The 25,479-nt window shown below is 42.6% G+C and overlaps 1 protein-coding gene across 4 annotated transcripts in view; it reads right to left on the bottom strand.

Moving 5' to 3' along the window:
* Positions 1-25,479, bottom strand: part of CPNE4 (copine 4) — a 289,357-nt gene that overhangs the window by 159,997 nt on the left and 103,881 nt on the right. For all 4 annotated transcript variants that reach the window (XM_065665582.1, XM_065665585.1, XM_065665583.1 and 1 more), the window contains one exon: positions 16,891-17,078. In XM_065665582.1, coding sequence (XP_065521654.1) covers positions 16,891-17,070 — 180 coding nt within the window. In that variant the 5' untranslated portion in view covers positions 17,071-17,078. The remainder of the gene's footprint in view (positions 1-16,890; positions 17,079-25,479) is intronic.

The following is a 25,479-nucleotide window of genomic DNA, read 5'->3' as shown; positions in this document are numbered from 1 at the left end:
GCTGTTTCACATGGGGTACAGGGCAGACCATACTCCCAAATGGAGTATTTAATATGAAGGCTTGCCTCTTCTCCCCCTGCTCCCCACTTCCCAGGCTTTTATCCTGGCTAAATCAATACACATAACTGACTGCAGTGCTTATGGACATTTTGCTGATGAAACTACTTCTTCAAATTCTGAACAGATACGGTACAATTGGCTACTTTTACATGCCTGTATTTTCTTCTGAAAAACATTTAAATGTCTTCCTGTTGACCTAAGGAACTACTATGCATAAGCAAAAGCGAAGAGATACATGAAATATTTGATGAATTAAAGGAGTCTAGATGAGCTGATTTGTCCGGGTGATGTTCTTAAGATGGCTGGCCTTGTAGGACCAAGAGGAGATCATGATCTGCAGCTAAATGTGATTGGGAATTGGAAGTACTCCGAAACCCGAAGAGCTCAGCGCCGTGCTGCTCAAATCAATTCCTCACACAGTGCTCCAATAAAATAAGGTAGAATTTAAATCACCCTACAAGGTTCTGGCCCAGAGTTCCAAATGCTTCTAAAATAACATCCAGGTGCTCTAAAAAGAAAGGCAGCCTTTTAATTTTAAATTGCTCTTCACTCCACGTGCCCTGAATGCTGATCTTTAAACACCACGTGCAGAGCAAAACACTCCATATTGCAGAATAACTGGTTAAAAAAGCAAGCTGCAACAAGATAGCCCTGGCCAAGGTCAGGGACAAGCCACGTTTAACATCTTCTCTAAGCAGAAGATAACAAGAAAGAGTCCACGTGTGTTTTGCTCTCTTCTCTCTGCACTTCAAACAAAAACTTTCCCTCCAGGTTAAGCTACTTCACTTCAGCTATATCAGACTTACTATTAGTCAGACGCTTATCATTATGATTATTAATGCTGCAATAGCACCTAGAGACCCAGATAAGGCTCTTCCTACCCTTTACAAATAAACCAGAAGAGCTGTTTCCTGCCCCCTGGGGTTTATATCTAAGTAGCTTAGAAACACAAACAGCATGGAAAACAATTAGGAAAAAAGCCACCAGGGCAAAAGGACGTCAGGTCTGAATTTGTATATTGTATTTTCAGAATAAAGCTGAAATTGGCGAGATTAGATATAAACCCTGTAAGGGTTTAAGAGATCATCCTCAGCAGTGACAGTGAAGAATACATCCACCACATCTGGTGATGCCAGGCAGTAGGACGAGAGGCAACGGGCATAAACTAAACCACAGGAAGTTCCGCCTCACCACGAGGAACTTACTTCCTTACTCACCTTCCTTACTGAGAGTGACTGAGCATTGCAATAGGCTGCCCAGAGAGGTTCTGGAGTCTCCTTCCCAGGAGGTATCCAAGATCCATACAGACACAATCCTGAGCAACGTGCTCCAGGTGACCCTGCTTAAGCAGGGAGTTTGGACTGGCTGACCTCTAGTGGTCCCTTCCAACCATTCAGTGATCCTGCGACTTCTGCAAAAAGGCAAGAGCATCCAACACAAACAGTATCCATCCTGGTGTAACTCTCAGTGGAGTATGATCCTACCTGTGAGATTATTCCACTGAGAATGAAAATTGATTAGAATTATGGAATCATCAAATCATTTAAGCTGGAAAAGACCTTTAAGAGCATCAGGTCCAACTGATAAACTAACACTGCCAAGGCCACCATTAAACCATATCCTGAAGTGCCACATCTAGAGATCTTTTACAAATACCTGCAGGGACAGTGACTGCAGCCCTGCCCTGGGCAGCCTGTTCCAATGCCTGAGCACCCTCTGGGGAAGGAATTGTTCCTCAGCTCCAGTCTAAACCTCCCCTGGTGTTTCTCATAGGCCTTGTTCTCTAGAACAGAGTAGCTTTCTACAGTTCTCCAGAGCTAGGTAGCTTAAACACAGCTATTTTAAAACATTCATAAAGAAGTTAAATGACCAAAGTTTTCCTTCTTCACAGCCATTGTTCTTTAGCCAAATCTCAGATCCAAAAGCCTATTCCCTCAGCTTCTCTTGGGAACACACTTCATTGCTCTCCATGCTGTACTGAAGTTCCATACTGACTGGAGCTTAGATACAATCTCATTTGATTCTATATTATTATCTCTTCCAACTTATCTTACTTTCACCTCTTTCTCCAATTTACACATTCACAAAATCCCCAAATAAATCTAGCTTGAGAGCTTCCAGCCAGTTCACTAAAGATGTCCAGTAGCAATCTGTTTGGGAAGAACAAGGTTTTCCAGAGCCACCATAGAAGAATGCTGGCCACAAAATAAGGTGCAGGCTGGGATTCTGAACACTGTCTGAAAGCAGTATAGAGATATAAGGAAATCGACAGTCATGTTATGGAAAAGCTCAGACAATGGCTTTCAGAACAAACTAATCCATCATAAACATCTCTCCAGTACTATGTGACACACAGCAGACTCGCTTTGTATTTCATGCAACTGCTGGCATGAGTCTAACTTCTGAATGACAAACACAGTATGTAAGTTGGTCAGCAGTTTACCAACTGGTTCTGCATACATGTTATATGACTGCCTCCTTTTCAGCACCTGTAATGAAAGGAAGAGGCAGGCAGATGGTCAGTAAATTATGTATTCTCACTGCAAAGATCACCAGGAGTACCCAAATTATACAACAGCCCACAAGAGACGTCAAGTGTGTGCTCTTTAAATAGACTGACCTCCAACTTCAGCTGAAATCAGTGGAAAGACCAGAACGATACAATGAAGGGAGGAAAAAAAATCATTAGTCCACATCAGCTGTGCTCCAGTGAATGGGTAAGAGCACAGGGCTGCTTTGAGAAAGGATATACTGATGGGAAAAGGCATACTATGACAATGTAAATTCTAAACTCCATCACTGTGATAAGATCCTATTTAAAAATATTCCCAAATGATGCAACTAAACTGTATTCAAAAATATGGACTTCCTTGGTTGCCAAGTTTATGAAACATGCATGTATTCCTTAGGGTTCTCAATACTACCCTTCCAAAAATAACACAAACATAAGCTGCTGATGCCCAGCTTAGCAGAAAATATGTACAGCTCTTCTACATTATAAAGAACAAATTCAGGCTTTTGAATGGTTCCTTAAAATGCAGTAATGACTCCTTTTATTCTTCAACTACGTGCCTTGGAAAGGCTTCCATTATAAAATAAAAGCTCAGAGACCAAAACCATGCTCTCGTTGACAGAGCTACACAAAGTGTATTATTTTCCAGTAAAACTGCAACTCTCAACCACCTTCTTCCCCACAGAAAGCAAGGGCACCTGAAGGTCAGGACACAGCCACTTTAAATCATGACAACATTAGAGGAATCCTGAAAAGCAAAGTCTATCAAAGAAATGCAAAACCCAAGCACGCAAGCCCTGCGAGCACGTTATTTTGGGTGCCAATACTGTGATTTAACATCGAGCAGCAAATTCACAAACAACCACAATCTGGACAAAAAGCTCTAGAAGTGAAAAGCCAGCAGTACATAGAACTTGAATTAAAAGAACACCACTCATATACCTTGGCACTTTGCACAGCAGGGAAGCAATGCAACTTTGGGGACAGCGGAATTGGGGTTGCATGTAGAGCTTTTGTTAAGTCTAAGTCTCGCTCTTTACCACAGTATTAGTTATGATCAAGTTTCCAATATTATTATAGAATCTCAATAAATTCCCAGTGAAAAATAAAAGTTACATATATAAAATTTAGCTGTAACACTGTGGATGCAACTCCAACACAGACCTATTGGGCTTAAACATGAGAGAACATCAACTAAGTCCCACTACGCTAAGGAAGAAAAAAGGGGTACTCACAAAGTACATTAATAGCTTCTTTATTAAGGTAAAGAATAAGATTAATGCAAAAATAGTCCAGGAACCACTTTGTGATTTATACTCAAGAACCAAGGAAGCAAGCAGACAAGCACAGGGCCTTGAAGGAAATGAAGCACACACTGGGCTGTAAACAGACTGGTGAAACATCAGATGATAACTGATAACAAAGTCAGAAACTTCAAATACAGAAATAAAGGCATAGGAATTTATAGTGTATATTCCTGTGCAGAACAGGAAGGACACATGCATGGCAGCTGGCATGCTCAATAGAAGCTGCGGAAGTGCAAATATAGTTTTAAACCAGTAAATGTCACTGTCAGTAAAAATAGTTCCTGCAGCCAAAGGGTAGCCAGGGCAGCATGACTACTGACACTAGGCCAGTCCACAGGGCAGTGATACAGCATAAGCCTTCTAGTCTACAAGTGTAACAAGTCTATAGCAGACTAATGATCCATCAAACAGCATTTAAAGTTCAGTACAAGGTTCAGTGATCATCATAATGTTTCCCTGATGAAGCATACAGAAGTGATGTAGTGCATCAAAAGGAGCGTGATGAGCAGGTCGGAGGTGATCCTGCCCCTCTACTCTGCTCTTGTGAGACCTCACCTGGAGCATTGTGTGCAGTTCTGGTGTCCTCAACATAAAAAGGACATGGAACTGCTGGAACAAGTCCAGAGGAGGCCACGAGGATGATCAGGGGACTGGAGCACCTCCCGTACGGAGACAGGCTGAGGAAGTTGGGGCTGTTCAGCCTGGAGAAGAGAAGGCTGCGTGGGGACCTCAGAGCAGCCTTCCAGTATCTGAAGGGGGCCTATAGGGATGCTAGGGAGGGACTCTTCATCAGGGTCTGTAGTGACAGGACAAGGGGTAACGGGTTAAAACTGAAACAGGGGAAGTTTAGATTGGATATAAGGAGGAAATTCTTTCCTGTTAGGGTGGTGAGGCACTGGAATGGGTTGCCCAGGGAGGTTGTGAGTGCTCCATCCCTGGCAGTGTTCAAGGCCAGGCTGGACGAAGACTTGGGTGGGATGGTTTAGTGTGAGGTGTCCCTGCCCGTGGCAGGGGGGTTGGAACCAGATGATCTTGAGGTCCTCTCCAACACAAACTATTCTATGATTCTATACCAGTGGCCAATTCTACACCACAATAGGCATGAGCTGGCTGATGTAGTAATAATGCAATGAATTTTTCCAAACATTTTAAAAACAAAAGTCTCAAACCTCTTACTTTTCACTCTAAGCTTACCATGACAAATTCAGATTATCACAACGGAGAGATTTCTGCTTCAGAAATAGGTCCTGGGTTGGTGGTGTGGATTAAAAACTGAGCATCTCACAAAACAATGGGATTTACCTCAGTTAGCTGCAGTTAGTATTTTATGATGAATTTCAACTAAATTATAAAGAAACTGGCTGCACAATACACTGTAGGTCTTTGAACATAGAAATTATCCATAGAGAACTACAGCAGTGAATGCCTTTCCAAGGACTTACATGCCCTTCTCGAAAAGGCCATTCAAGCCAAGAATTGGCTTATTACATCTTTTTATTTTGCCATCTTTAAGTGTGGCATTTTGAACAAGAGGCAGATAAATCTCTTGAGCCATATCACCTAAGCAACCTACACCCAGATAGTACAGGCTTTGTATAGAGTGAGAGCTGAAGTTTTCTTAGCAAGAAAGCACCTTTGTAGAGCCAGGACTGGTAAAAGCACTTTGCTTTGCTGTTAGCATCAGTGGTGTCATGGTAGTAGCAGGCCCCCCAAGCCCTCTGCAAGGAACAGGGAAGGTTTTGTTGCTTTACTCCTCTGAGGTGGTCTCTTATACATGCTACTGCCTGGGATCTTCTTTTGGAGAAAGCAAGGGGAGGTGAAAGAAACAAAAGCAGAAATTATGCTTCTTGCTTAGACACAGTCTTAACTTTCAAAGAGAAAGAGTGAAACACCTAAAGCAAAGCTGCAACAAAAGCACAAGACAGTGAAGTGGTCTGCAAGCTGCGAGCTGATGGGCAAAAAGACCCTAAAAAAGGGTCTAAAAAAGACAAGTAAGATTCAAGAGACATAAACCTGCTTTTCATGGCGCAGTCGCTGCTTTCTAAAACTGAAACAGAATCACAGAATCCCAGACAGGTTTGAGCTGGAAAAGACCTTAAAGCTCATTCAGTTCTGACTCCCTGCCATGGGCAGGGACACCTTCCACTAGAGCAGCTTGCTCCAAACCCTGTCCAACCTGGCCTTGAGCACTGCCAGGGATGGGGCAGCCACAGCTTCTCTGGGCACCCTGTGCCAGCGCCTCAGCACCCTCACAGGGCAGAGCTTCTGCCTTAGATCTAACCTGAACTTCCCCTGTTTAAAGTTTCTAGTTTAAAGTTTTAGATTTTAAGTTTAAATCAGGATGGCAGGGAGTGACAGATCTAGAAATACCCTCTGGCTTTGTGTTCTGCTTTGTGTGTGCTCTGAGCATTCACCAGCAGCACATACAAGACAAGTACTACAAACTACGTAAGAAATCTCAACGCAGAGCTATGCAGATAATCAATGTGATATGTCTCTGCTTGGATTTCATGGGGTTTAGATGCAACATTGTGAAGTTTTCAAGGACAGAAAGAAAAAATAAAGTCAATCCATTAAATTTTTTAGAAAATTAAAAGAATTCAGGCAAAGACTGAAAAGATCTGCTAACAGATGAGGTCAGCACATCGGTGTGGAAATGTAGTTTGGACAGTTTAACTCTCACTTGGATTTCATAGTGTCTATACTCCGGCCTGATTACAACTAATTATAACTAATACAATCTATTTTCAAGGTCCTACCAAACACAAAGGAAGATGAAAAACAACAGTTCAGTGAAATCACTTTTACTTTCCTTTGCATAAACTTGAAACTCCATGAATTCACATCAACAGCACACTAGTTACGCACCGCTTTCAAACCAACCCAGCTTAATGAATTTTGTATCCCTGGTCAAGCAATATATGAACAGAAGACTGTTCAAAGAACTTTTGCAGTAATTCAGACTGGTTTTTTAAATCAGTTATTCTCAGAGTTTCGTTACTCTTGTTTCCCTTCAGGAAATAATGAAATAGGCCCTAAAACTCCTCCCAGTAAAAGCAGAAGCAAGTTCGAGTTGCTGACAATCTCAGTCCCGGTCTGATGCTGTAGGTTAAGAATTAGCATACCAAATTAATCAAGTGAATTATCTACTTGCAAACCAACTCCAGATCCCAAATTCCTGTTTACTGTAGGTTTATCACAATCTGTCAGACTACTAAAGTCAAGTCAGGCTTAAAATCTGTCCCGGAGATCTGTGAAGTTTGGATATCTGTCATAAATAGCTCAGGAGAGGAAAGCGTATCACTGAGTTAATCTGAAATGTGCATCTGTCTTCCCATGATAAAGGCAGACTTAGACTCTTCATCTAAGTTTCAAATACCATGTATCTGATGGATAGATGATTTAACTGCAGTGAAAGAGAGCAAATGAATAAGAACATTGGGCCGTTGGTGTGGCAACTCCTCCCATGCAGAACAACAGCATTTTTCTTTTGGGTTCATAGAATCACAGAATGGTTTGGGTTGGAAAGGACCTTAAAGCTCATTCAGTTCCAGGCCCCCTGTCACAGGCAGGGACACCTCACACTAGCCCAGGTTGCTCCAAGCCCCATCCAACTTGGCCTTGAACACTGCCAGGGGTGGGGCATTCACCACTTCCTTGGGCACCCTGTGCCAGCGCCTCAGCACCCTCACAGGGAAGAGCTTCTGCCTTAGATCTAACCTAAACTTCCTCTGTTTCAGTTTGAACCCATTACTCCTGAGTAAGAGGGGAAAATGGCGAGAAAGCAAGCTCTTTCTTCACTCATCCTTCATGGACGTCACTTCTTCTATTTTGACCTGCAAGGGAGCCACAGCCAAAGGTTTCCCACCACCTGTATATTCTCAGTCCAACTTACCTTGTCTCTGCCCCACATTAAAACAATGATAAGTCATCCCTTTAATCACCCCTACCTGAGGAGGCCATCATTCTGCTTAAAGGTTGTCCTTAAATGCTAGTGAACAGAAAACATCAGGTATCCCTTTTCTTTTGCACAGTTTGGGATTACTGCTAGAGATTTGAAAGAAAGGCTTATTTCTTTCAGCAGGAGAAAGCTAGCCATAGAAAGGAAGGTATCTCCAAGCCCTCATATCTCTTCCTGACCCTCTGGGTGATATAAAGACTATTGCTAATAAATACCATACACCAGTATGTAGTTTTACAGTTGTGACAGAGAACTTCTCATCTGTTCTGTAACCATAAAAACTGTGACAGATTACCAAGCCAGTCATCCCATGTTAACAAATAAGTGGGAGCCTTCCTTTCCCTGGTGTCTTCCTCAGAGAATTATGAACCTGTTTCGGATGCTCATATAACAAAACTACAAGGTTTGACCTTGTTTAAAAAGTAAATATTAGAAAACTCTCGGTTTATTAATATGGTTGAGAACAGTGTCTAAGAGTCACAGATTCCATGGAAAGTTACCCTGAGAAAAAGTTGTGAAAAGCATGGATTGAGAACCACCCAACAGGCAGCGGTATCTGCAAGCGCATCTTAACATCATTAGAAACCCTGATGAAAGTGCAGTAATAGCAAAGAAATATTCACAAGTGGGCAGGGGGAAGAAGTAATTCAAGGGCCATGTTTCTGAGGCAAAAAAGAGCTTTTATTAATAAAACAGTAGTATTTTGTCAGCCATCATATTTTGGCCAAATGCAATAAACGCAAGAATAAGTGAGAACTCCTCCCAGTTCTTTCTTGCTGTTTCCTGCCTGCAAACAAACTACTCAACAGTTGAGATGAAGGCACAATTTTCAGGCAGCTCAAAACCATTCAAGATGCTTCTACCAGCCACAATACACAATGTCTGCAAAGGCACAGAGAAATCTGGCAACCAAGCACCCAACCCAGCTCTCTCCTCCACAAGTATAAATGGGAAGAGCCATGGATAGGGCCACTTGTAAAAACAGTGACACGCACTAGCTGAAGATGTCTGTTGTACAGTTGCGCACAAACTGGTCACAAGAAACAGAGTTTTTCAATCATTTCCACAATCCCTGACCCACTGGAAACTGAAACAGGATGTGAACAAGATCAGGTCGTTCAGATTTTCATATAGGATAGTACAGTATTAAACTGTATTTTTAAGCAGATAACCATTTCCTAACATGGAAAAATGACTATGTGATCCCACAAGTCTTTTGATTCTTTCCATGGCTCTTCCAGAGGCAGATTTACTAGGCAGAAGGCTCCAGGAATAGGTCCAGAAGGTCCCAGCAGCAGATCTTCCCAGTAGAAGATGCTCCAGGCCACAGGATCAGGGAGAAAGGAGGTAGCTTTTGCCACCTCTCTATGTGTGCTCCCTCCTGACTTCCCAGGAGTACACTCGGTTTTATTCAGTTATGCAAACTACGATAAAAAAGTCTTCCCTCTGCCATGACATGAAGACAGGGGACCTGCAGAGATTTAGTTGGACAGATACAGTCAGAAGGCAGCCTGCTGCTGGTGCTGTGGCAGGGGATCCCACAGCGCTGGTAAGAGAGGAAGCATCCAAACCTGACCAGTCCCAGTAAAAAAACAGATTCTACAATGCAAGTTTCCTCCTTCTCTCCTTTGTGCCTGCATTACGTTTCACAAGCTGCACTAGAGAGGCAGCAACTGCTGTTTGAGCTAGTGGACCATTATGATAGCCTATATATATTGACTCAGTGTGACAGTATTTGACTTCAGCTGAGACAATCTGTCTGATTTAAGTGAGTTCAAGTTTAAAGACTACTTGATTTAAAAAGACAGGAAAAGAAGCACTGTGGCTATGTTCAAATGCTGAGACAAGGAGGAGGCTCAAAAGAAAGCAGCAGCAATGGATGAGATAAAAGCAAAAAAGAGCTCTTATAAAATAGATTTAAAATAAATAGTCACTTATTACTACCTGGAGTGTAATAAGAAAAATCTCATCAACACTTAATGACGCTCATGTTTCTGACTTGAGCACAGGAGGAAAAAACTCCCAGTACCAGCTTATAATCAAGTATTTGCCAACGCAAAAGATCTGCAGCCTTTAGTTTTCAGACTTTTAACTTTGCATAAGCAGTTGGAAAATACCTGGGAGAGGAAGAGAGTTGTTCTTTTAAGAAGAAAGGTAATACAAAATGCAATTCCAGGGTTGGTGTTTATGCATGTTTGTAAAAATGTACTCGGTGCACTGGGAGTTGAACAGGATATAATGAAAGATGCTCTGTAGGATATGGAGGGAAACTTCCCAATCGATTCCCTGAATGTGGAGAACTTTCTCCTGAGAGAGTTAATTCCAGGAGCTCTTCAACAGCCAAGTCCTTGGAACAGAGGATACTCCGAAAAGACTAAGGCTTGGAAAGCAAAATATCCAGTTAGATAAATCCAGGCTGAGAATGGATTGAGAGATGATTCAATTAGCCTTCAGTGTGACCCTGCAGACTTCCATTGGTGGTTGGAAAAAACAAACTTTGTCATGTGCTCCCACATAGAAAGACTTCAGGAAAATTTACCACCAGCAAAACTCAAAAGCTAATAGAGCATCTTGGCAGCAGCAGAGGTTACCAAGCAGTCAGGAGCAAAGAAGCATGCATTAGCATCAATGTACCCTTAACGAAAAAGAAGAAAGAAAAGTCCAGTATGGAATGATGAGGATACACTAGACTACACACAGCCACATTGCTGTGGTGTAAACAAAATTACAGCTTTCTGCTTGATGAGTTAGAACAAGAGGGGTCAAACGGCAGCTGTAGACTCTTAAGCATCATCTTCCAGGAATACTCCTTGGGAAATTAATGCAGAAGGACTGCTCCCATTTCAGCTGAGGTCCAAAGGCCAGTTTCACTTGAACTTGCACTACCAGATCATAGCCTGCAAGATGTGCAGTGCACACATCAAGACTAAGTGCTCTGAAGACCTGAGAGATCTGGGCAGGAGGATCCAATCAACTAGACTACAAGCACCAAGTTAGGAAAGCAAACCGCGCATAATCTGATGCAAAACAACTTAATGGAACTTTGTAACTCCCTTTCTTTGTCAGAGAAAAATCTTGACAAGATGGTATGCTCATCTTACTGTTACCTCATTCCTTACAGTTCATTTTATACAGGATGTTTGGTTACCAAGTTGAAATCTTTAAGAGTGAAATCAGAAAGAGACATACCTGGAATCTGCTCTACCATTGACTATTATTGGAAAACAAGAATATCCCAAAAGCCACCAAACATCCAACAAACCACTCCACTGTGAAGCCTTGCAGCTCTTTAAAGTACAGAATAAATCCCAAATTGCTGCCTAAAAATCTCTATGGGAAGACAGTGCTTTTGGCACTGCCTCTCTAAAAGGTTCTGAAATAAACATGGTCCAAATACCCATCCAAAGTAATCCATGTGCCTTGATGGGTTAGATATGCTTAATCTTCAAAATACAGAACATGATGGGTGCCTTCTTATAGAATCACAGACGAATCAGAAGACAAAAGTCCTAAGTGGCATTGAGAAAACAATCAGCAATTTTCACAATGGCTCTTCCAATACAGGAACAAGGGCCTTAAAATGAATCAGCAAGTGAAAAATTAAAAGAATACAAATGATATTACTTTATTCAACCACCTTGGGCAGCATGATTTAGTGTGAGGTGTCCCTGCCCAGGGTTGGAATTGGATGATCTTTCCAAAGTCCTTTCCAACCCAAACCAGCCTGTAATTCTATGACTGTTCATCTTACGTGAACTGAAGATATATTTATTTGGGTTTATTTATCTATTTAGTTTTGCTCTTCACAGTGGTTTCATAGTTATTTTGGAACACTTCAGTAGAGTCAACCCACAGACTCCCCTATTTCATGGCTCGTTGGCTTCCACAGTGGCCTGTAACAGCCACAGATGGATAACATGAGAGACACTTTCAGGTATCTATGGAAACAAGTAGCTGAAGTCTGCCTCAAGGTCTTCTCTTCAGATCCTTTCCCCATGCTAGGAAGGGGCAGGGAATCTTCCCCGTCTTCCAATATGCAGAGGAACAAAACAAAGCAGCAGATGCTGGGAATGGAAATGGGGAGCTGAGGTGGATGAAAAGGCAGAAGAAGAAGGATATTGGAACAGTTCATAAATGAAACACGAGAGCAGGACCAGGGAGAAAAGCAAATACAAATGAGCATTACTGTGCACATCCTATATTTTGATTCCTAGGTAGCCTGTTTGGTAGGCTCCGCTGGTATAGAATCACGGAATGGTTTGGGTTGGAAAGGACCTTAACATCATCCAGTTCCAATTCCCTGCCATGGGCTCACATCTCACACTAGCCCACGTTTCCCAAGGCTCTGCCCAACCTGGCCTTGAACACTGCCAAGAACAGGACATTCACCACTTCTTTGGGCAGCCTGTTCCAGTGCTTCACCACCTTCAGAGACATCACGTTCCATCTAGCTACATCAACTTATATTCACCTCCTGATCTCCTGTAAATCTCGTATGACCAGACGCAGGTTGGCAACTTACTCAACTCACAAAGTAACATGTACTTGCCGTGTGCAGCTAACAACCTGTGAACAGGCCCAAACTACTTTCTTAGGAATACATAGTTGATGAGAACTTCAGCACTTGCACATCTCAGCTGAACATGGCAGTGACAGGTGCAGTTAACACTTATTACACAAGGACATTCGCACTGCAGGTGGGTATATAATCACTAGAGCAAAGGAGTTCATCATCATGTACCTTTGCCTGATTCCACTACTTCACTCAGTCATTCATCATCCAAAGTTTATTTCAGTAATTAAACCCCTAGAACACATACAAATTAATACAGAAAAACAGGCATCAAATGATCATCTTAAACAAACAATTTAACAAGTACAACATTTGGCCACCCTGCAACTGTACCTGCCTAAAACTAAGGCCAGAAGACCTAAAATTCAGCCTTTTAGTACATATGGACAACATAATCTTCAATTCTGCTCTATCATACCCTGTCACCTGAGGCTGAAAATACAAACTTCCTGTGAGAGAAGGAGCAAACGGCCAATTTTGCTGAGAGACATAAGGTATCACTTTAAGTCCAGACTGGTCAAGATAGTACTTCTCAGAGAGCATCAACATACATACAGAGAGGAATGTGGGAGGCAGGTATGTGTGTGCCTTTGTGCACATGTGGGTTTGTTTATAGCAAAACACCTACCCAGGCAGGAAGAAAAGCCAACAAGCATCTCCGTGCCAGAACTGGGTTCAATACCCAGGCTTCTTAGCGTACTTGTCCCTGTTCTGCATGTGTTCCTAAAGGTAAGCAGGAATACCTGAGGAGTAATGTGGCCATCCCCAAATGATCCAGGAAACTACAGGCCAGACAATATCAGCTGGAGTCCTGGAAGATGATGAAGCAGTTAATCCTGGAAAACACTTCCAGGCACGTTAAGGATTAGAAAAATCAACAGGAGTAGTCAACATGGCTTCACCAAAGGGAAGTCACGTTTGACCAATGTGACAAACTTCTATGATGAGGTGAGTGGCCTATTAGATGAGGTGAGAGCAGTGCATATTGTCTACCTGGACTTCAGTAAGGCCTTTGACATGGTCTTCCTGTAAGATCATCATAGAGGAGCTGTTGATGTGTAGGCTGGAAGAGCAGACAGTGAGGTGGATTGAAAGCTGTCTGAACAGGCACCAGTTGAAACACAGGAAATCAGGAGACACTTTTTAACAGTGTGGGTGACCAAGCACTGGCACAGGTTGCCCAGAGAGGTTGTGGAGCTCCCCTCCTTACATTCAAACCTGCCTGATGCAGTCCTGGGCAACTGCCTATAAGTGTCTGCTTGAGCAGCAGGGGTTGGACCAGATGACACCTACACCCCTTCCCATGACTGGGAAAAAAAACCCCAATCCAACAAACAAAACCCAGAAAAAGCATCATATTAAAAAGAAAATAATAAAATATATATATGCCATTTCCAAATCTCTGGAAACAGCACTCTACAACAGCATGGGTATTTTCATTCTATATTTAGCTATGCAGGTGGTATACTCTGCACAAGCACACACATACGCATACACAGTGCTGCAGAACTGAAAAGAATTCTTCTCAGCAGCAGGCTGACAAGTTTAAGCAAAATTTTTCCCAAGATAAATAAGCAGTTTCCTCCCTTTCAGGGATCAGCTGTATCCCTCCTGTCCTAGCTGCGTGCTCAATGCAACCCCATCAGGCTGAGCCCACCAGCTTCAGTGGGTCTCCCCAGTGGGGCCTGTGCACTACGTCCTCAGTACCTTTCACACATTTCAAAAGCACTCATTTGCAAGAGCACAACCATATACAGACAAAAACCTCAATGTCTGCCTCTTGGGCACCTTCAACCCACATGCCACATGTTCATAAATCCTCCCCACAACCAGATTATGTGATAAGTATGCATGTAGAATCATAGAATCACAGATGGTTTGGGTTGGAAAGGACTTCAGGATCTTACAGTTCCAACCCCCTACCATGGGCAGGGACACCTCACACTAGACCACGTTGCCCAAGGCTCTGTCCAACCTGGCCTTGAACACTGGCAGGGATGACGCATTTACCGCTTCTCTGGGCACCCTGTGCCAGCGCTTCAGCACTCTCACAGGAAAGAGCTTCTGCCTTAGATCTAACCTGAACTTCCCCTGTTTCAGTCTGAACCCATCACCCCTTGTCCTATCGCTACAGTCCCTGATGAAGAGTCCCTCCCCAGCATCCTTGCAGCCCCCTTCAGACACTGGAAGCTGCTCTGAGGTCTCCACACAGCTTCTCTTTTCCAGGCTGAACAGCCCCAATGTTCTCAGCCTGTCTCCATACAGGAGGTGCTCCAGCCCCTGAGCATCCTCGTGGCCTCCTCTGGACTTGCTGCAACAGCTCCATGTCCTCCTTATGCTGAGGACACCAGAGCTGCACACAGCGCTGCAAGTGGGGTCTCACAAGAGCAGAGCAGAGGGGCAGGATCACGTCCCTCAACCTGCTGCTCACGCTTCTATTGTTTCAGTAGTACAGGATTTTGCTGCAATCTATTTGGAAGCATCCAACCTCCAGGGGTTTTAAGATATTTGGAAATTTAAGTCAATTTCATGAAGTCACTAAACCCAGATGCAGAATTCTTCAGATCCCTTCCTCTTTGGATTGCCATTGGGTGATTTCTATGTTAAATATACTCACTTCCCCGGTAACCAGATTTCAAAAGGGAAAATATTAGTCTGTCTGCTCTCTCAGGTCTTGCTGGATGATTGGTTGCCACCAGCAGAAGATTCTTCCAGCCAGATCATGTCTTTGGCTATACCTGAGTGACTCTGCTCAATTTAGTTCAGCAATTGAAACTTCATTGCAAGTTCTGTTATGGATGTGCTGGACAGAATAGGGAAAGGCTCATCGTGTCAGAGCTGGTTTAGCTCTGCAGCACTGATAGGAACATGAATTGATAAAAACTCTTTGTCCATCTTAAAATGAACACCCTGGACTTTCACTAGACAGTAGGAGCAATTGATGAAAAATGAGAATCCCATCAGTGAGTAGATCTGTCCTCCAAAATTACTCTATTCAGACAATCACTTTCCGAACTAAACCCCACATCATACCAAGGGAATCTCCATTCCAACATAAGAACACATCATTTAAAGCTACTTACCCTGCTCATAACTAGCCACAGACAGATGGTGTGAAATGCACCCAGTTATTCAGAGAACTGAAATGGCCCAAAAGATGTGAATCTGTGCTTTCCAAATAGGGACCTTACACTAATTTTGACATTTAATCCATTGCTTGGTTCATTTCTACCATTTGAATGATTACATAGAGTGCAGCTAAAAGCTCCTTTCTGCACAGCTAGCTAGAATTACCTTTTTTAGAGCTAACTGTTGTATCACCTTCAGTAATCACCTTCAATCCTAGCACTAGGACAATTGTGAGCATTTTATTTCTACTTACAGGCAGTTTTTCTACCAGGGACCTATCTAATGGCTCCACAGCAGCCAACTAAGTAACGAGGAAGAATGCCACCAAACACACCTTAACTTTGCTATGCTGGTGCTGACCCTGCACTGGAAAAAGTTTCAGAGGTCCATAAGACAAACCCACATAATTGGAATAACGAGAACAAGATCCCCAAAGACTGATAAACTTGTCTGGAAACGCTAAATTGTAAAAGAATCCATTCAGAATTCTGTTTTCTGCAAATGTTTACAGCTATTCTTATCTTTTGATAGATAACACAGTCTTATTCTGAATGCTGAAGCTACGGAAAAGCAGGATGAATACTCAAAATGAACTGGATTTAATACATTCCTATTTTCTCATACATACTTCCCATTAAAGCTCACACCTTTTAGCTTGATTAACCACAAACACTCAAGCGCAACTTTCAAGTAAAGTAACACACAAGATTTCATTTCAAACATTACATTCCATTCTAATATTTATTTACAATTTGCATGTCCCTGAAACATCTTGTTTCCATTTATCAAACAAATGGTTCCTAAGATTAGGTAAAACAACACAAAGTGGGATTCTAATCAAGCATGCAATCTGCAATACCAGGCAAATTGATAAGGAAAATGTATTAGTCTGAGTTACTAACTTCAACTGTGAATTCAACTGTAATGCTCAAAACTTGCAAACCAAGCTGCTCCGTCCCCATGTAAATTCCTTGCTAACAGTAATAAATACTCCTCTCCCCCACACCATTTTTCTTCTTTAGATTGGAATGCATGATGGCCACTATCGTTATCTCTGCTATTACATAGCTTTTATGAAACAAGAGGCCCTAAAGGGAGAAGTTTTATGATGCTTCTTTCTACAATCATCTTCATTTTTAATGTAGATTCTAAAGAGAAGTTCAAAGTGTCATTAAGAGTCTGTTGTAAAATGTGTTAGGGTTAATGGGGAATTTCCTTTCACTCTTACAAGATTATGCCACAGGCTTCAAATTGCTTCTTCTCTTTACTGTTCTTGCCACTTGAATTGTGCCTCAGTTTGTCTATGTCATACTAAAGCACCAAAAGAATAATTCTGTTAAACACTCACCTCAAACCATTGGCCATGGGACTGCATTTTAAGGATGACACAAGGATCTGGCTTTGAGAGGGCATCCCTGTCTGATATGCCTTTGCACGCAACTCGCAGCTCCACTTTAGTCAGGCATGGGCTGTTAAAAATTCCCAGGGTATTGGCCGCCGACTCATAGATGTTGCTCATTTTCTGCATTCCTTTTTCTGAAAGAGAGAAAAGTTCCAGTAAGAACAGTGCATGCACAGCACAGTCCTTCCATGCAGAAGCCAAAGCCATGTTCTACTAGGCAGCTGGACCCCATAACTATGAATGAGATCCAGAGCTAGGAGGGAAGGGGGGTATAAAAATCAAAGGACTAGCTATAGAAGTACATCATCTTGTACGGTCAGATATAAGCTCAGAATTCAGTTTTCCACCATGCCCCTGAACTCAGGGGGTGAACTCTGACCTCCATTTCTAGCCCTGTTCCTGCTTATAGGGCCACGCTTCCCCATGCCAAAGGATAGACGGGCTGCTAATTCTGAATTTCTCATGGTGAAACCTTACTCCAGAAACAAGGTTAAATGAAATTTGTCCAGGACTCCCTCTCTCCATTTCCATTTCACCATGCTCCATCAAAAAAGCACACACCTCATCTTACACAAACCTTGTGTGTATGGTCTGGAGAAGGGCCCTTTCATATAAACCTTAAATTCCAAAACACATTTCATTCTCTGTCTTCACACCTACTGCAGAAGGTTACCTCCCCCCATTTCTAAGCAAGTAGTCAAGACTGACGTTCTGAGCATTAGGAGAGGATATCTATGCTGACAAATCTTGTTGTTACACAGTGCATGCTCTTTTGGACCAGGAATCACATGAACAGACGGCTGGAACAGTGGGAACCTCTGTCCCTTTACTTTAGCACAGACACCACCACCAGTTGTGCAGCTCAAGCCTTTACTCTCACAAGAGTGAAAATGATTTTCAACAAAGAGCTTGGCCAAAATCACCCTATGATCATTTCTGCATGAATAAAGAATATAAGAACACTAATTTGCTCAGTTGTTCCGAGCTTCAGAGCCTGACCCCTAAAAACCTGTTGCCAAACAAGGATTAGTGCCTTCATCCACTGGCCCATACCTAAGAGCTGCAAAAAAATGACTTCACACTTTGAGGGCAGATTTATCTTCCCAAATTATCAACAGATTTTTGTGTGGTCTGTTTCAAACCTCTTCACTGCCTCCTTCACAAGGCCTTCTTCTCAGACGTTAATGATTTTTGAGAACTGTTTTGATCAAAGTTGAATTCTGGCAACACGGAAATGAAAGGGGTCTTTTCCCAGCTCTGTGAGGTTAAAAACACAAACAAAACCCACATAACAACACCTTCAAAAGATCCCGTTTTCCTATGAATTACAAAGGAAAAATCAGAAAGGTATTTCTAAATTCACAATAAGAAGAGTTTTGTGCTGGGACAGTTCACGCCACTGACAGCAAGATCACAGTCCTAGCTTGAAAGCAACAGCGAGCAGCGGGAACTGAGCTCTAGCCTCATCACAGAATCACAGAACCAACCAGGCTGGAAAAGCCCTTCAAGCCCACCCAGTCCAACCATTCCCAGCACTGCCAAGGCCACCACTGCCCCATGGCACTGAGGCCTCGTCTCCACGCTGTGTGAACACTTGCAGGGACGGTGCCTGCAGCCCTGCCCTGGGCAGCCTGTTCCAATGCCTGAGCACCCTCTGGGGCAGGAATTGTTCCTCAGCTCCATCTAAACCTGCCCTGGGGCAGCTTGAGGCCGGTTCCTCTTGTCCTGTCCCTTGTTCCTTGGGAGCAGAGACCGACCCCCCCTCACTACAACCTCCTGTCAGGCAGCTGTAGGGAGCGATCAGGTCCCCCTGAGCCTTCTCTTCTCCATCTGAACCCCCCAGGTCCCTCAGCCGTTCCCCATCACACTTGTGCTCCAGGCCCTGCACCAGCTCCGTTGCCCTTCTCTGGCCCCGCTCCAGCCCCTCAATGTCTCTCTTGCAGTGAGGGGCCCAGAGCTGAACACAGGATTTGAGGTGCAGCCTCACCTGTGCCCAGCACAGGGGCACAATCCCTGCCCTGGCCCTGCTGCCGCACTGGTGCTGATCCAGGCCAGGATGCTGGGGGCTTCTTGGCTGCCTGGGCACAAGCTGCTCGTGTTCAGCTCTGTCAGTCAGCACCCCCCAGCTCCTTTTCCACGAGCAGTTTCCAGCCACTCTGCCCCAAGCCTGGAGTGGTGCAGGGGGTTGCTGTAGCCGAAGTGCAGGACCCGGCATTTTGCCTTGTTGAACCTCATCCCACTGGCCACAGCCCATGGATCCAGCCTGTACTCTGAACTTCAGAACTAATCAGAAATACTGATGATTTGAGAAGCAATGATCTGCATGCAAGGGGGACCTGACATCTCCTGCCTCAACTGAGCATGGTAGTAAGTGTCTAGAAAAATTGCTACCAAAAGCAATGATTCAATTCATATTTGGGAGACTAGTTTTCTTCTTTTTGTTGCATTTTTTTTCCCCTGAAAAGAGAACAGATTAATGTGATGGTAACTTTGACAAAGGCACTGAAGACTACTATTTAGCTAAAAATTACAGAGGTTTATGTATCTATATGCATTTTGCTAGCAATCATCAGAACTTTGGTTTTCTCATTCTATTTCTAACATGTCCTTGATATATGATGTCAGTTACCTAAACTTCCATCAACTGGCATTACAAAAAGACTGTTAGAAACTGAGGGGAGGGGAGAGGAACTGTTGTCTAATTATTCATCCTTTTATAATCCCATCTCCTTCAGAAAGCTGCTCAACAAGCTCATCCTACACATTTACAAGACATTTTTACACGTTGCCCTTTCCAAATCGAAATCCATTTGAAAATTGGGTTAATTCTGTCTCATGCACATCTTACATCATTAATGAAATGTCATCCTTTGTGCAGAAATAGGCTGGTGATTTAATTAAACCGGATGATTTCAATACTAAAGAGAAGGGGAAAAAGTAGCAGAGCGAGGAGGAGAGATGTATTTTTCTTCCTCCCACAGTAATTATACACTGTTTTTTTAGAACAGCAGGTAAGTATAAAATCATCTTTCTCTTCCTCACTACAACTATTACTTCAGCTTTTACAATTTCTAAATTTATCAATGGAAAAGATCAAGGCACAGTGTTGTTCTTTTGTCCCATTATGTTCTTCTTTTAATATAATCACCAGCTTGGGCTGTTGCACTGATGTCATGTTACCAGGAAGCTGGGGGCCTGGGAAATAGATTTGGAGCCTACTGAAAGTGGTTCAAAAGGTATTATTTGATGTAAACAAGTTAGATGGCGTCAGGAGGTTTTTGTCAGTTCACTCCATACGTTACTGATGGAGGAATCAATGGTTCATTTGTCTTTGCTACAAACTTCCTTTCTTCCACTTCATTAGAACCTCATTATTCCTTCAATGTCCACACGGCTTTAATATTCACTGAATAAGAGCTGTATCTGGGAGAAGAAAGCGATAGCACAGATATGGAAATAAGTGAACCAAGTGATAAGTCACATACTAAAGCTTCCAGTTCATTGCTGCATATATTTTCTTTAATTTCCTCTGGAAAAGAGGTGAACAATTTATCCTCATATGCTTCCCACAAACTTATTCGCTTGTGCTAGACTGCACAGAATGAGGGAGCATGACCAGGCCTTACACTTGTGGTGGTTTAAACCTCTCCATGGTGAAACAGCAAGGATGAAGGCAGGAGTAACTGGAAAACACCTTAAAAGTTATGTGCTTTTAAGCACAAAAGGGAAACACGTACTACGGTAGCCACAAAAAAACCCGAAGTGTGAAAAGACCTTGATAGCAATGTGTACGCTATGGAATACAAAAAAAAAGTGAGGATCCTGGAAGACAGTTCCACTCTCTCCAAAATATTCTATCTCTGGAGTATTTAGAGCTGACTTAGTATAAATTAATGTGCTCTTTTGACATTTTTAAGGGATTCATGGCTCAGAGGGATCTTATTCGTATACATAAATCCTGGGTACCCAGTGACAGGATGAGAGGCAACAGGCACAAATGAAATACAGAAAAATCACATTAAAGGAGAAGGAAACTGTTTCACTGTCAGGTTGGTTGAGCACTGGAACAAGGTGCCCAGAGAACTTGTGAAGGCTCAGTCCTTGGAGATACCCAGGGCTTGTCCAGACACAGCCCTAAGCAGCCTGCTTTGAACAGAGGTTTAGAACAGATGATCCTCAGAGGTCCTTTCCAACCTCTAGTGCCCTGTGACCAAGGAGAACACAGCCCAGGTGGACACTTTTTAGGGTACAGATTGCCTCTGCGAATCTGTTGTTTTTCCTGTGGTGGGTAATAACCTGTGATTTGGGCCCCCTGGCTCTAAAACCATGCAGAAAATTGGAAGACATGAGCCAACATTTCCGGTAAGTAGTACTACAAAGACTCCTGTGTGTAAGTATTTCACTAGAAGCAACAGCATAAAAGTCCAGAAGTTTGTGCCTGGCTAGATAACTGGATTACATTCAAAACCATGCTTGCTACATCCTTCTCATCTCAAAGGGGCTGAACTGCTTAAAGATGTTTAGTCACCCAGTGCCTACAAAAGGATCTCTGTAATATGAAATACAAACAGTATGTGCCTCTCTCCGAGATCTAAAAGCCTTGAATTCAGCTCACACAAACAATCACATCCTCCTCATTATAAAATGGTCATCCACATGGGGCTTTAGAGAACCTCACTGCAAAATTACCACCAGGCTCCTTAGCTTCACCACGGGATAAATCTCAGATGTTATCTGAATCCACTTTTCAAGTTTTCTCCTCTCCCCTCCCCACTCTGTAATTTTTCTCTTAGACACACACAAAACCTCTAAAAAGCCTTTGTACAAGTTGTCTGGGTGAAGTAGGAAGAGATTGCTTCTGTACAGCACCCTACAAAGAGTCAGGGAAACACGCACACTCAGCCTCACCTTCAGTTCAGATAATAAGCGACCAGGAAATGAGAAAGATGCTGAGATTAAAAGGCAGTAATCAGTGTGCTCCGCATTTGGAAACAAGGCTTGCTATTTAGAAACCTGCACTCCAGACCAAAGCACACACAAATGAATTTGGGGGTTGCAGGTTTCCCATCACCACATGTTGAGGGCTGTGTCCGTATCACTAGTTTTACTGGCACCCTGGGTGGGAAATGAAAACAAGCCAATAGCGTCTGCTTCTGCAAAAGTAAAGAGCAAGACTCTGCTCCTGGAAAGGTAAATGATGTTTACAGTATGTGCATGCAGTGGGGAATACTAATGGGAGAGTTACATGAAGTAAGAGCTGTGACAAAGTGCCTCCAAAAGAGGGCAAGACCTAAAAGCACTGGTGTTACAGCACTAGCTGCTCTCTGCTTATTTATACTTACAAATGATATACAGGAGAGATATTTCAGCCCTCAAAGCACAGGAGCAGCTGAACTCTTTAAATGGAAAGCTTTGAACCTAGTGTTTGGATCTCCCAGGGTCTGCAGTCTCATAAAAGTAAGTATGAAAACCAAGTGTACAGTTAGCAGCTTAAAACCCATAAAACTCAGACTATCAGAAAACAGTGCTCCACAGTTGGAAAGAGATGAACCCCACTTTTCTATGCTATTAAGAAATACAGTCCCTGGAACACTAGGAAAGTTGTTTCTCCAGTTCTGTTCCAGATTCTCAATCTATGCTACACCTCTGACAAAATCAAAATCTAAGTCTTCGTGTTCATTTTTAGGTGACATCACCAACTGGAAGTGACAAGCAGAACCTGATTAAATAAAATGCCATTTCCAAAGTATACTAAGCTTCTTACAGGATCTGATCTGAGATCCATACAAGTTAGTGAAAAAACAACCCATTGACTTCAATACAATACGTGGTTTAGTAATACAATGTCCCAAGCAATCTTGTCTTCTTCCAGTGTATGCTATCATTTGGCAACACAGGAATGAAAAATAATCGTAAGGCACAGAGAGAGCCTGAGTGCTTCAGAACTGCCTCTTGAGGCCTAACCCAAATGCCACTAAACTTATTCATTTGCTTTAAATGTGCATTTCTCAGGCCTTTAGGGTTGCTTCTACCCTTTCTCCCATTATGATGTGAGACCAAGTTATATAAAACACAGTAACTGCAAGATTTATAGAAAAGGATGCAATGATGCTGTGTGTTCGGGTAGGAAAGTTTTAAAAGGTTCCTCTGTTTAGTTACCTGCTCAGCTCCAGCACAATACAGTCCACAGACCCCTTCAATAAGTGATACTAATTGAGATGCATGATCATTTTCCTTGAAGAACCTTTATGTGATTGAGAATTCCCAGTCTCACCAATTACTCTATCAGTTGTTGGCATCAAGGCTGATGGTAGAAAGCAAACCCATTCCATCTCACACAACTGTGCAGCTGGCAAGGAAGTTTTGCGCAGATGAGGAAAGATGGGAATTCATCAGGAAGTCCTGATACAGCAAGTTAATGAAATTAATATTCCCTGTGCTTAATCAGGAACTCACTAAGGCACCTGGCTGCCCCAGGACTGAAGACAAAGCCCAGAGTGATAGCACAGAAAGCTGACCTGTCTTTGTTACAAATGTATATGGGAACCAGCCATCAGCCACAGAAGTTGGTGTTCTTTGCCCTCCACTTCCTCTGTAAAGCAACATCTTTTTCACTGCAGCGTTTTCATAGCATAGGGTCTTCTGTAACCCTTCTTCCATTATTTGACCAACCTCACTATGAACTATTGTTTTTCTTTGTATCTAATCCTTGCTGCAGCTGTGCCCTCTTGGCCTTCCTCTGTGTACCACTGGAAAAATGACTTCTCATGGAAAACCAGTACTATCTTCAAACATGGTCACCCACTTCCCTGCCCTTTGCTCCCAGACTCCTTATTATTGGCCTTATCTCTAATCACTGCACAATATTCTGCTATATTAAAGAATTATTCTGGTCAATATCAATTGTGTTACAAATGGCTGCAGAAGCTGAAATGATCACAGCTAATACAGAAAAAATGCCGGCTGTCAAAATGAATCTGACTATAACTGGCTCTATGACAAGAAGTCGCTAGGTTAGCTAAACCCCTCCGCGGGAGAGTTCGTGTAATTAAAACTAGGACTTTTCCTCCTTCCCTTTGATTCTCTGACTCATGCAACAATTAACAAGGATTATTTAGTTATACCTACCAAAGTCTGAAAGAACCCTTTGTAAAATGAGCAATAAACTCAGTAAGGGAGGATCTGGAGAATCCACCGCAGTGAACAATGAGACAGATTTGATAGTGTAAGTAATTTATTTGGACAGAAGGGGAGAAGGTTCAGGACAAAGTGCCAGCAGTGTAAATGGAAACATAAACGCACTGACAGCTCAAAAGGACTCATTACCATAGAACCAGCTGGTTCAGTTGTAAGGGAAGAAGGGAAAGTCACTGGCAAGAAATTGAGATACTTAATGTACAACAGAGCGCTGTACAAAAGCATGCTGCACCTATACAAATAGCCCCATCTCAGTTAAGGGAGGGGAAAACGCCACAATAACTGGAGCACTGGGAGATGCTTGTATGTGCTCAATTCTGGATGCTCAGAGTAGTCCCCACTGAAGTCAGACTCATTCGATGCAATGCAAAGCAATGTGAGAGTCAGCAGTTAAAACACATATATTCTATTACTAGAACTGCAAACCCAAGATTCTTTCTTGTTCCTTTCCTACGTAGCTAATGCCACCAGTCACCCCTTTACAAAGTTCCCACTGTCCTCCCGCTTTTAATGCTGCAATATGCAGGGAAAAGAAATCTAAAAACACAAAAGACGAAGAGAATGAACAGATAAGAGAACAAAACAACTTCCCTAGGGATAAATCAGACAAGAGGCTCCTCTGCTACTGGAAAGCGGCAGTGATGCTTTTTAGTGGACAAGAGGCAGAGATTTCATAGAGAATTAACTTCCATTTGCAAAGGCATTAGAATGGAGGTTCTACTGCCCTTTCTCACAACTATGAAAGTTAAAAATGTATTTAAAAATGAAAGCAAAGAAATACCAGGAAAATTAAGACTGTGCTATAACATGACCCCATGAGTTGAGCATTTATGAGCAGGACTGAACAACACGAAGCCCCAGTAAAATTTAGGCTGTCAAATAAGTAAATGATTTGCCTATTGGTTTGGCTCTTGGGAGTCTGCTGTATTACTGTGGAGAAGACGATACCTGAAGCATAGCTGTCAGCACAGGGACTAGCCCCTGCTACATGAAAAAGCTCAGAACCATTGAATCCACATCAAACACCATCTGAGGAGCTTCACACAAAAAAATAACCTATTACATGCCAACAGTGTGTGACTTGTGAGCAAATAATGTGAGCATTGTAAATCACAGAAATACAATTGAATCTCTTTAATCAACAACTTCAAAGCTACTAGCACGTGAAACCGATTTGACTGCTTGTCACTAAAAGCCATTATACAATACTCAGCTTTGCCATTTTAGTTTGTTGCTTATACTAAGCAATAAAGCAAATGGAACATGGGGAAAAAAGTTTCTTCACTCTGAGGATGTGGTTTGCTGCTTTTTTAAATCAGTTCTCCCCTGCAGGAATTA

The sequence above is a fragment of the Lathamus discolor genome, chromosome 2 (assembly GCF_037157495.1).
Source record: "Lathamus discolor isolate bLatDis1 chromosome 2, bLatDis1.hap1, whole genome shotgun sequence".
Lineage (NCBI taxonomy): Eukaryota > Metazoa > Chordata > Aves > Psittaciformes > Psittacidae > Lathamus > Lathamus discolor.
This window is presented reverse-complemented; position numbering and strand designations above follow the sequence as displayed.